The sequence below is a fragment of the Passer montanus genome, unplaced genomic scaffold, assembly GCF_014805655.1.
Source record: "Passer montanus isolate IOZ18808 unplaced genomic scaffold, ASM1480565v1 scaffold52, whole genome shotgun sequence".
Lineage (NCBI taxonomy): Eukaryota > Metazoa > Chordata > Aves > Passeriformes > Passeridae > Passer > Passer montanus.
In genome coordinates, this window is record NW_024370152.1 from 5,407,705 (window position 1) to 5,420,027 (window position 12,323).

The following is a 12,323-nucleotide window of genomic DNA, read 5'->3' on the forward strand; positions in this document are numbered from 1 at the left end:
TGTGTGTGTTCTTGGGCACAGAAGGAGAATGTGCAGGTGAAGGAAAAGGTCTGCCTGCTTCCCCAGCTGCTGCACCATCTGGGCAGAATCTTAGCAGAAAGGAACGCAATGAAATGCCACTTGTTTGCAATGGAGAATCCTGTCCTGGTAAAGTCAGTCATATGTGACAACATGTGTCACAGTGTAATTGGAAATTATCTCAGAAATTAAGGCTATGGTTTCACCTCCACCAAATTTATCTCATTGGCATTTCTTGGTTCTCTGGCTTTTCATTTTAAATTTGAAAGTAAAGACACAATTATCTTTCTTCCTGGAAAGCAGAATGACACAAATTGTAGTTGAAAAATAAGTTAAACAGAATTCCAAGTGCCTAGTGAGACACCTGGCTGTATTACAGGTTTTAAAAGTAATGTTGCTTATAAGTTGTTGAAAAGAGCAACAGAATTTCAGACAAATGTCAGACATGTGTCTTTTGCTCGTCTGTACATTCATCATGTTTCTGCCACTAGTGGCATATCAATTTGGTTAAAGTGACGTGTACTTCCTGAAGCCAAATTTTCACACTTTACCTGCACTGTGGGTAGGTGATCCTTAGGCATGACTCGCGAATCATTAAGGATTGAGGAAAGAGGAGATACAACAATAGTCAAAAGAGTTTGTTCAAAAGAGAAGTTAATGAAGTACTAGCTCTGTAACATGAAGGGTTGAAATAGTGCAGCATGTTACACAGGAGCAGTATGTATGTAGTGTATTTTTAATCAGTTAAACAGAAGGGAAAGAAGATAAAATTGAATGTGTGTAAATTTTCAGGACTACGGAAGCTCAAGTGTGTCCATCCTACTAGGAAAAAAACCATCCAAGCTTGCAGGAAGCTTAGGACAAGTGCAAAAATAGTGGCAGAAGAGCACTGTCTCCAGTAATTTTGTGTTTATATCCTAATGACCAGCGTGAATATTCACCAGTGCAAGTAGAGCAAGTTAAAGGGCTCGGTCTGTTACTGCTGGGCAGCCTTATTTTTTACAGGCTGTGGTTACTTGAATGCAGCTGGTGTCATGCAACAATGTGGTTCCCCATAGCTGTCAAAGGTGAGAAGTTTATGAATTTTGCTGTGACAGCATAACTTCTATTGCTGCAATACCTCCTAAGAGCTGGTGATATGCCTATAAACATTATCAATACTATTACATCCCCTGTATTACATTCTTAGATTTATTCTCTGATAATCTTTAGATGCATATTTCACCCCAGCATAAAGAGGTGTTATTTGCCTATTCTGGCCTTTACCTACTCTAAAGTCTACAAGCAAAGTCATAGAGTGGTTGGGGTTGGAAGGGACCTTTAGAGGTCATCTAGTCCATAATACTCCGTATCCCATTTTGTGAGCATTCCATTGGTATCACTGGAGTCCCACTTTCCATGTGACAAGGAATAGTCAGTAGATGTAGAGCAAACAGTAAATTTCAAGAGCTGAAGCTATTTTTATAGAACAAAAGCATTGTTTTAAGGTACTGACTGAAAGCATTCATCTTAATCTGCTTACTTGGTCCCTTGGTGAAGATGACACTGGTGCTGTCTCACAAAACCCCTATTTTTTTTTTTTTGTGAAGAGTAGATGAAGAACTGCTTAGCTAGTATAATTATTATTATTGTTACTGTTATTATTAATAGTAGTAGTAGTAGTACTTGTTGTAGTCGTAGTAGTAGAATAAATGAGAAATAATTTCCAGAGGAAGACAGCTGTTGCAATTAAATGATCTTTGAAAAGTCATAAACTTTTTAGAAGCCTTTAAGATCACACTAACCCTGCATACAATGAAGGTCATTCAAAAAAATCAGAGAACCAAAATCTGCTTTTTCCCCCCCTCCTCACAGCCACCAAGCAAAGTCCTTTCTAGCATCTTGGGAAAGAGCAATCTTCAGTTTGCAGGAATGAGCATAATGTTGAATATCTCCACCAGCAGCTTAAATCTAATGAATCCAGATACAAAACAGGTGAGTGTAACTTCTGTATTAACTTGTGAGGCTCTTTATGAACAGCCTACTGCACAATTATTTGCTACCTGCCAAATACTCAGTTGCTCAAAATTATTCCTAAATAATGTCATAAAATGAATTAACCCAAAATATAATCATAGTGGAAGTCAGCTTATTTCACTATTCAACACAACTTTGATAAATTATTTTCTTCTGGCCATGTGTCAGGTAGATTTGTTTTGCTCTTAAAAGACCTATGATGTGAAATACTATTATCTGGTTGTGGGAGTTCTTATTGAATAAAATTACAAACTTCCAGAGTCATAAAAGGGGTGTGCTTGGAGCAACAACTAAAATACTGAATGTGCATCCCCAATTTTGTTGTTTTCTTCCCATTTAGAGTCTTAAAGGGCACACTGTTCCTGAGGCACTGCCAAAAATACAGCCTCAGGGACTTTGCAGTGCAGTGAAAGGCCAATCTTTTAGAGAGAAAAGGCAGCCTTTTTAAAGTAGCTCATTTCTTCTTCTTCACTGTGCTGAAGGTACAGACAGACTTTGGGGAATCACTGCAGTGGTTTGTGAATGATGTATGAGATGAGAAAAATCCTTGCTCAGGGTATATACAAAAAGGAAGCAGACAGACATGCGTAGTCACTGCTGTGCTATTTGCTGTGAACAACATATTGCATTAGGGCATGCAACTTTCTGCCCAGATACAGACAGAGAGAAAAGAAGTAAAATTCCTACTGTCCTTTGGGGCCTCAGGGTTAAAAAATAAGAAAGAATATATATATACACATACCATTTATTAAAAATCTTGCTGTTCATTACTATGTTTTCATTCGTATATCTTCATTCTTATTCTTATTTAGAAAACACCACAATCCTCTGCAGTGAGCACTGAGACTGGGGGAGCAGGGCTACGACTGGCAGTAGTCTGTAGCCTTACTATGGAATATACACAGCAGTGCTTTTCATAAAGACAGTTACTCCCCATCAGAAGCATAAGAATGTGATGTTAATTAGCTTTACTAAGGAAGTGTCAAACCCTGAAAGTCAGCTTGTCATCAGCCAGTGCTAGGGCAGAAATGTAGTTAAACTCGTTTATTTCAAAGACTCATCCCCTACGTGTTTTGCCTTTTTCTCTGAATTTACAAAACTGTTCATCTTTCTCTTATATTCTTTTTGAGGTAGACACTTCTGGGTGCTGCAGGCCTGGGAAATGTCTGGTTTCTCAGAGATTCCTAGTCTCTCTGTGGCCTCCCCTGTTTCCTTTTTATGCTGAAGATTTGATTTGCAGATAAGCATAGCCCAGCAGCTTTGCCCTGTGAGGCCCCATACAGGAGGATGGCTGCAAACTTCTGTAATAGTGTCTTTTTCCCGGCAGATCTGAAAGGAAAGAAAAGACAAGCTAGGGTTGTTGGCCCTTGTGGTAGAAGGAAAGCAACTGCAAGTACCCCTGCACAACAGTTCTGTGAACATATTAACCAGGGATGAATGGAACATGACTTTGTTTTGCTTATTTCTTTAAAACGAAGGTTGGCATAGATTAAAATGTTTCTGAACTGTATGCCGACATTAGTGAACTGTTTCATTTTAAGCAATGCAAGGCATTGATACTTTGCTGTATTTCTTTTCAGTATTTTGATATTGGTAGAGGTGAGGTGGGGAGCACTCCTACTAAATTAGCTGTGGAATTAAACAAAACGCCTGACTTGAACTAATGGTTTCAAGCACTTTTCAGCTTCTTTAAAATTTGGGAAAATTAGTTTAGTGACAATCTGAAATAATTTTTCTTTTACATGCTGAAATAAAAGATTAAGTTATTTGCACAGGTCAAGATAGTAATAATAAGAAATTGCGTGACAGAACTTCACTACACCAGTTCTATTGTTAAGATAATCTACATTCTATATGTATTATATGTACAATATATTCTATTGTTACATCTTTAAGGGGAAAAAGAGAAGGAAATCCTCTCTGCTGAGTAGCAGAACACTAATTTACAAGTGTACACTTAAAAACTAACCACATATTGGAGGCTGTGGCGGCAAAAGCAGAGCTATTGAAAATGAAGTGCTCTTTCCATAAAAGAAACACTATCAATAGTCGTCACCTCTCTCTGACTTAGTGAAGCAGCAAGATCCAGAGAATGTTCTGTCAGATTTTTTTATTTCCAAGGAAGGTGGTTGATAGTTCAGGTCTTTAAGAAGCAGGTTAGGGGAAACAGCAGAGAGAATATTTTCCTAGCCTATTTTGTTTTTTTCCAGAATGGTTTTTTGGAACCACTTTGTGGTTCCCTCTCCTAAGTGAAGAATCAAGATCCTAAATCTTATTGTGAAATGCTCTGAGACACTTAACAGTGGCCTGTCCCATCCCAGATGGGAAGCCTTGGCATGGCTTCTGTGACTCAAATTTCAAGTGAAAATTTCTTTCAAATGACCTTTTCTTTCTTGGTTGTTACATGATTTCATTATTAAAAGATTTTGTAAGTTGATTCTCAGAATAGCAGAGATGTTCTGCTTTTATTAGAGGTTCAGGACAAATTGTCTTTTCCCAGAGAAATAACATATTAGTTCAAATTGTACATAAGCAATTTGAATTTCAAATGGCCTGGAGTGTGCCTGTGAATTTGTCCACAATGCTACGCTGCAGCTAGATTCAAAATTCTATTTGCATATTGTAAACATGTTGATGTTTGAAACATAAAATGACACAGTAGGTGTTGGATGCAATGTTAGGAATCTTAGCTGGTGTAGAGGTTGGCATGGTTTCATTGATTTCACCAGAGTGGCATCAGCAGAAAAATGGTTTGATGAATAGGACCTTTTGTTTCATTCATCATTATCTGTAATAAAGACAGTGAGTTTTAGCAGATTAAAATTTCTCCAAAGACACTCTCTGACAGGTCTGTATGATTTAGTAGACTTCTGAGTACATTTAGCAATCTTGCAGTATCCTGATACATTTTAAAGAACACCAGAATAGAAACATTTATCCTTAAGTTTGTTTATGCTATCATGCTATTCTTTGAAGTCCTTATATTTGAGCTTGATTTTGGATTTTCACCAGCATACAAGCAAAAAAACAGAAATCAGAATTGCAAACTGTAAGAAACGCATCTGACTCACACTTGTTCTTTCTGATCCATACAGATCATAGCAAATCACCATATGCAATCTATCTCCTTTGCGTCTGGAGGTGATCCGGTAAGCGTTTCTGTAAAGCCTTCTCCCACATAGAAACTGCTTTACAAGGGCCGCATGACAAAATGTAAAGCATATCTTACTAAAAGAAAAAAATCACAACAGCTCCTGTTTCTTCTTTCATAATTTTTTCTTGATTGTTGCCATTAAGCTCTCTTTGAGCAGAATGGCTGACAAGCATTCATGGATCCTCCCCTTTGAACGACTGTAACAAAAAGTATCAAGGGGCTGTAAGCATTCATATAGCAACTGATAAGCAGGGCCTTGTTTTTCAGAGTAATGTAGAATAGTTATATGGGCATTGTGTGGATTTTTATCCGGTTATTTGTCTTGCACTTTTTACAATAATAGAATATGTTGCAGCTATATTTATAGTATTTATAGTAATGCATGCTTTTCTTTTTTTTTTTTCTTCTCAACTGTAAGTATGAATTGAGAAGATTGTGCTAAATTCTGCCTGCAGGTATATTTGCTACAGTCATGCAGGCTTGAAGACAGGCTTTCAGGAAAAGCACAGATCTATCTTTCCTGTTTTGCAAAGCTTTTAGATGTACCTACAAATTTTATTTGTTTAGATCAAAGGGCAGATTCCTGCTTATTGTGCTTTTCCTTATTTTATAACCTGTTCATCCAAAGGTATATTAATAAATGGGCTTCAAAAGTATTTGTCATTCGGGAAGCAATGGGAAAAATATAAATTAGTGACCGTGCTCACCTCTTACCTAAGAGGTTTGAAAGCTTTTAAGCTTAAATTAATTGAATGAGTACCTTTTTCTCCATCACGTGATTATCTATCATATATCAGTTATGTACTACAAGTAAGGCAATTTCTAGCCTGCTTTGCGAGTTAATTCTCTCAGTTCAGCTCTGTTAAGGTGAAGATGCTTGGTGCTTTCTCTGTTCATTATGGTCTGTCAGAAAACATAAAGATAAATTCTATCTTAGTATAGCTTCACTGAGCTCAGTACAATTGCAGAAGGGAAAAGGACACAATATCACAATAATTTGGGGAACAAAAAATGGATCAACAGCAGCTTGGAAACACAACAGATTGCAATGGATGCTGTAAATGAACAATTCCTGAAGTGGGCAGAGGAGTGATTAGCACAGTTCCCTGCCTCCGTAAGAAGATTCTTTGCTACCCATCTGCCATCCCAAACGCTAGGTCCTGGAAACACCATTTCACACTGCCCACTGATGAAATGATTTACCAGGAAAGAGGAGAGGAACAGCAGTAGAGTTCTGGATTTGGAGTAAACAAGCTCTTCCAAATGTTTTAAAGAGATAAAAATCTCACTACTGAGTCAGTGAGCTACCAGAGAAATAAAATTGCATGGTGCAAGGGAGCCTACAAGGTACAGTGAAATTATGAATTTGTGTTCCCAATGACACGACTGCATGAATTCATTCTGGTGTTGGGAGGAAGAAAGTAGGTATGAATATCTAATGTTTTTCTACAAGCTTATCTCTGGTCTAGTAAGGAACAGCTTTAACTCAAAAACTTGTGCAAAAAGCAGCTATTCCCTTTGTCCTGGGTGCATGTTGAAGATGACAAAATGGAAGAATGTGATTTTGCTCACAGCTTTATTTAATCATCAGAGTGGTATCTAAACAAAACTTTCATCAGTCCTTAATGATTTCTACTTGGTATTGGACTGCCACCACCAAACTGCATCTCCCAACAACAGCTGGCCTCCAGACCATAGATGCATCTCCTTATTTGACTTTTAAACAGGTTGGAGAAAGGCCATAGTGACCTAGGAAGCTAGATATGTGCCCATGTTTCCTCAGGAAGTGGTTCCCTTATTTTGAAGTTATTTTGGAGTTTGGTTTACTAGGAGGTGAGACAACTCTCACTTCTCTACCCTGTCAGCCTTTCTGCTCAGGATATCTGTCTCTCATTTGTCATAGCAGTTGCCTTTACAACCTTCCTCCCACTCCCTTACCATTAATTATATTATTCAAAATATAACCCCTGGAGAAGTGTTCCACAGTTCTTGAGAAAGGCTTGAATACATACTTTTACAGTATTCCCCATTGCATATTCTGGCTGTGTCAGAATATGGGAGCTTAAAAATCTCTGTACCAAATCCTTTTACGTGCCATTTCAGAACCATTTTTATTTCACTTCCAAGGCTGGGTTCTCAATCTCCTTTAGTTCTCTTCAGCCCCTCCTATGATACTCTAAACAATTTTGCTCCACAGTAATTTCAGGTGGCTGTTTCCAGGCTGTCAGAGAAGACATCTGTTTTTTGGAGATATCTGCTGAAATTTTGGAGTGGAGGATGTCATAAAGTCTAATAAGGCAGGTCTCTCAGAGGTCCCTGAAGGCAGTAGTTTTTCAGTGTCAGCAATACCTCCACATTTGAACACTACAATGCAATCTCTTTAGGCTGAAAATTACAGCTCATTCATACTTGTTTTCAGTTCTTGAATGTCAAGGATCGCTTTGCTGCATCAGACAAGTCCTGTATAGTTTTTTGGATGAGGGTCTTCTAACTTAGCCACGCTGAAATGTCCCCACCTTAGGTCCTTAATGGTTTGTCATAGTCAGCTTGAATCTCAGAGCTTTAAATGAAATAAGGAGTAGGTGATTTCAGACTGTCACACCCACGCTAGCTATGAGATAGATCTATGATTTACTCAGGCATAAATGTATCCATTAGCTATGCCTGAAGTAGTAAATAAATTGATCTGTGGCCCATTTTCTAGTCTTTCTGGCCCTGAAATAAATAACACAGTGCAATTTGCACCCACACATTCACTCTCTTCCCTTGCAGTGGTCTCTTGGGATTGATGCCAAGCATGTGCTGGTCCCTCAGAAAGTTTCAGGGCATGCTTTGAGAAGCTAGTGCAGTGAGACAAGGGCCCTGTATTATTTGGTACTATAGACATAGTCACCTTTGTTTTCTCCTTACTTGTTGATATGCATCCTTATTTCCACTGTAGTCGCTGCCCGGATGCTGTGCCACAGGATGTAAGAAATTACGAGACGAAATGGTAGGGCTATGCTTTTTTAAGAGACCAACCTCACTGCTGCCGTGTCTGAATGCCTTCCAATGATGCATTAACTGAGATGGTTACACATCTGTCACCAGAGCCCATGATTGTGCTTCATCATTTCCCTTGCTCTCTCCTTAGGAAGGAAATTGTGTAGACATTCAGTACAGTGATTTGTTTTGCATGGCTGGTGGTGGTATATGCTTGCACTAGAAAAAGCTGTGCTGAAGAAGTCTATCTTTTTACTGAAGATTGATGTTTATTATGACATTAGATCTTGGCATAATTGGCAATTATCTTGGATCAGTCACCTGAAAAGGCTTTGTGTAGATTTACACAGCCAGCTGTAACGTATCCTGTATATCCCTTGGGTTTAGCCTACCTGACCAGCCAGGCATGTCAGGAAATACCAGATCTAACCAGGACTTCCTGATTGCATCAAGGCAATATGGCATTTTTCAGATTTATCAACAGGCCTAAGTGTTTCCCAGAAACCCAGGCCTTTCTGTTTCATCTGCATAATAATAGAAGTCTGCACCATTTGTGCACAGGAGCATAGGAGTGTCAGGAGAGGAAGAAAAAAATCCCACAAGAAGATGTCTGTGTGTTTTTGCCAGAAAATCCACCAGTCATGTGGCAACAGGTGTGTCAGGGAGCAGCCTAAGGGCAGGGGGAGGGCGTGCAGGGATACTGGGATACTGCTTCTCAGAGCCAAGCAGTGGCTGAACACCTCTGTGCCATATGGCACTGTAGTCAGTAAACACCTGCTTGTCACACATGAATAAATGCCATTGCTCAGTAGTTCTGAGGAGCAGCGCTGTTACTCCCACTCTTTCTGCCACAGAACCAGATGATTATTCATGTTATGAACCAAAATCTCTGGGTAGTTTGAAGATAAGGACTTGTAATTCTATTCCCTCCTAAATGAGGCCTGGGCCAAATCCTGCTGAGTTTGTTTGATTGATAGAAGAGATTTTAAAATTCTGCTGGATTAGATCACATTCTGTAAAAACGAAAGTGGTAAAAGGAAATGAAAACTCATAAACTTTTATATGGAAGTTTAAGTAGTATGCATCTGTAGTGCAAAATATGTCATTTGGGGCTCTGCCCAAAGGACTGTACATACTCTGGATTGTGATCTTTTGCTGTAATCTGTGCAAATATGTTTTTGCATTCATTGTAGGTGTCTTAATTTTTTGACAGGATACTTCAGACTATATTGCATATGTAGCTAAGGATCCTGTTAATCGTAGAGGTAAGTTATAAATATCTATTTGATGTCTGTTTTTTCTTTGAGAAACACTAATTATTAATGGTTTAGGTCAGGTAATGCCCCCTCCCTCCCCCCTGAAAAACATGGATGTAGAATGTAGCCCAATCAAAGAATGGCTTTTGACAGAGCCATGAAAAGATTACATTGCGATAAGAAGCAGCAGTTTGTTTTTCAAGCTTGGAATAAATAGGTCTTGCCGCTAGTTCATACCCCAATATCACTTTGATTTTCTTCATCTCTTAAATCAAACACTTGCCTTACTTGACTGTGTAAGCTTCTAGGCAACAGCCAAGACTCACCTACACCCAATCACTGTGTGAGAGCTAAGAAGTCTGATTAAGTCCTCTGATGAGGCAGCTGTATCTGTAAGGTCTTCCCAGTACAAGCCTAAGTCTTTCTGGCAGAATCAGATTTTTTTATCAAATAACTAGCTTTACAGCCAGCTTGCTGTAATTCTCTTTCTCAGTAAAGGTTTATTCAAGGTTGTATTGCTTTCGTAGCAATCAGTCAGGGATAGGGATCTGCTTGTTGATTGTGTTCACTAGGTCTTAATGCAACATACAAAGTATTTTGCAATGTACCTGAGAATCTATTTACTATTCATAGATCATAAAGAGAGAAGATCAGACTATCACACACACACAAAAAAAAAGGCATTAAGTACTTCCAACAGGATTTCTGGAAAATTCAGACACTTTATCTCCAAAATGCCAATCCTGCCAAACCCTCAGCTGCCCGCCTTACCATCAGCACAACTGACCCAGAGTAGCTTCCGTATGTAGTCATCTTTAATGATACCTGAAGAATCTGCTGTGTCCATGTGCAGAGATGTTCAGACTTGAAGGTATTAGCTCATAAATAATACCTGCACTGAGTATACTGGTTTGCTGAATGTAAGTTAAATGTCTAGAAAACTTAAAGGGAATGGGAGGTAGGGAATAGTCCAGTTCTTTGCAATGCTTGTTCCATTGCAGTATCCTGTTGGAGAGGCTCCAATGTCAGACTATGGAATGCGTGGTGCAGAGCTGCTCTCCAGCCCACCTGCTTTAGCAGTAGCCTTCTGCTAAATCCAAGACTGATTTTGCTGTTCTGAGAGATCTCAGTCAGTGTAGGGACTAGCACTGTAGACAAGATATTTGCTCTGCAGGGTTTGGAGGAGCCCTGTGCTCTGTCTTCTGTCATGTTCCTTCTGCACTATGTTCTTCCTGTATTATGTTCCTTCTGTCTTACATCCTTAGCTTCCTGTGACTGTTCCTTGTTGAGCTAGGCTATCCTAGACTGAGAAGTCATCTGAGCACCTGATATTGTTGTCTTCCTTTGGTGTATTCAAGTCAAGTAATTTCTTAGTTTTCTTTATAAAAAGATTGACTGATTGTAACATTGCAGATGCAGTGCACATCCTCCACCCTTCAGATAATTTCTGTACCTCCTTCCTTTATTTTCCTGCAGCTCTTTTAAAAAGGTATATGGTATCTGCATAACAGGGGCTGTCACTATAGCAGAGAATGCACCTTCCTCTTTTTTCTTCCTTTTCTCCTCTTCTTCATCTGGTTCCTTCTAAGCCCTTTTTGCTGCAGTGAATCACTGTTACCTCATGTGAAATTCTTTCATGCTGTGATCTTCAAGCCTTCAGCATTATGGCTTTCCTATGGGTGCTTTCCCCACTCATCTGTGTACATCAGTGTTTTGCAGATCAGTGACTTTGTATGTCACCTGTACTAAAACACATTCTTTAAAAGGGTCTAATTTACCAAGGGACCTGAATTGCCCTCTTGTACCATCATTTGCTGTTCTGTCATTCTTTGTGCTGTCTGCAAATTACTTTAAAAGGGGATTTGTCTTTACATCTGTATCGAGTGAAAATGTTACTGCTGCTGTTACTGATGCTACCCTACCAGTAATGCTGTAGTATGGCTTGCATGTTAGACTCATTTCTTCACAAGGATGGAATAGCTGTCTTCGTGCTTTGCATTCTGGATCTAGCAAGTTCAAGGCTGTCTATTTTCTGCTGTAACATTCACAAGAAATCATCTCTGTGTGAGCCAAACCTTCTCATCCTTTTACAAGAAGCGTATCTCCTACCTGCTGAAAGTCCATTCACGTATCCAAGGAAACAGGTTACTCATTATGTCACCTACTGAAACTACTTAATGACTCATGCTTCATTTCAGCTCCAGAAAGGTTTAGCAGTGAGCGATATCACCTCCTTAAATTCGCACTCTAGTTATGGAGTGCAAACATTTTAGCTTTGTTTGGCCTAACTACTTTTGGTCCACGTTTTCAGAGATAAATGTGCACCTTCCACGGGGGCTGATTGTTCAAGGCCAATAGCAGTGTTGCAGAGGGCATAAAAAGCCAAATGCCTCACTGCTAGTCAGGGATGTCTGCCTCTGTCTTTGGACACATGGAGGTCCTGCTTTTGTCTGCTGAATCCACTTTCATAGCTAGGGGCATTTTCCCTGGACAAGGCATTTCTGCTTGCTGGTTGGCACAGGAGATGCTGTAAGGTGAGAAGTGAACACCACTGTATCTGCTTGGCACTGTGACTGGTGCCATCTCATGCTGAATGAGGTGCTGCTGCTGCTGCTCTGCTGCTGCTGCTTAAGGAAAATTCAGTTACATTCCTGACTAGCAGCTGCAGGTTTCTTGGCCCTTTTTCTGGTCTCTACAGAAGTCTATCCAATATTTCAGCCTCTACAAAAGTCATATGTAAATCTACTTCATCTCCCTGTATTACTTCAGTTAAATGTCACAATCAACCCTTATTTGTAGGACACCGGTATCCAATGCACTTGGTTCCAGTTGGACACTGGGCATGCACTAAAATGCAGTTTTTTCAGTTGAGGAGTATATATGCAGGTTATTAAAGC

The 12,323-nt window shown here is 39.4% G+C and overlaps 1 protein-coding gene across 4 annotated transcripts in view; it reads left to right on the top strand.

The window, feature by feature from the left end:
* Positions 1 to 12,323, top strand: part of SHC3 (SHC adaptor protein 3) — a 58,637-nt gene that overhangs the window by 30,147 nt on the left and 16,167 nt on the right. For all 4 annotated transcript variants that reach the window (XM_039724103.1, XM_039724104.1, XM_039724102.1 and 1 more), the window contains 3 exons: positions 1,873 to 1,992; positions 5,130 to 5,183; positions 9,384 to 9,435. In XM_039724103.1, the coding sequence (XP_039580037.1) occupies positions 1,873 to 1,992; positions 5,130 to 5,183; positions 9,384 to 9,435 (226 nt within the window). The remainder of the gene's footprint in view (positions 1 to 1,872; positions 1,993 to 5,129; positions 5,184 to 9,383; positions 9,436 to 12,323) is intronic.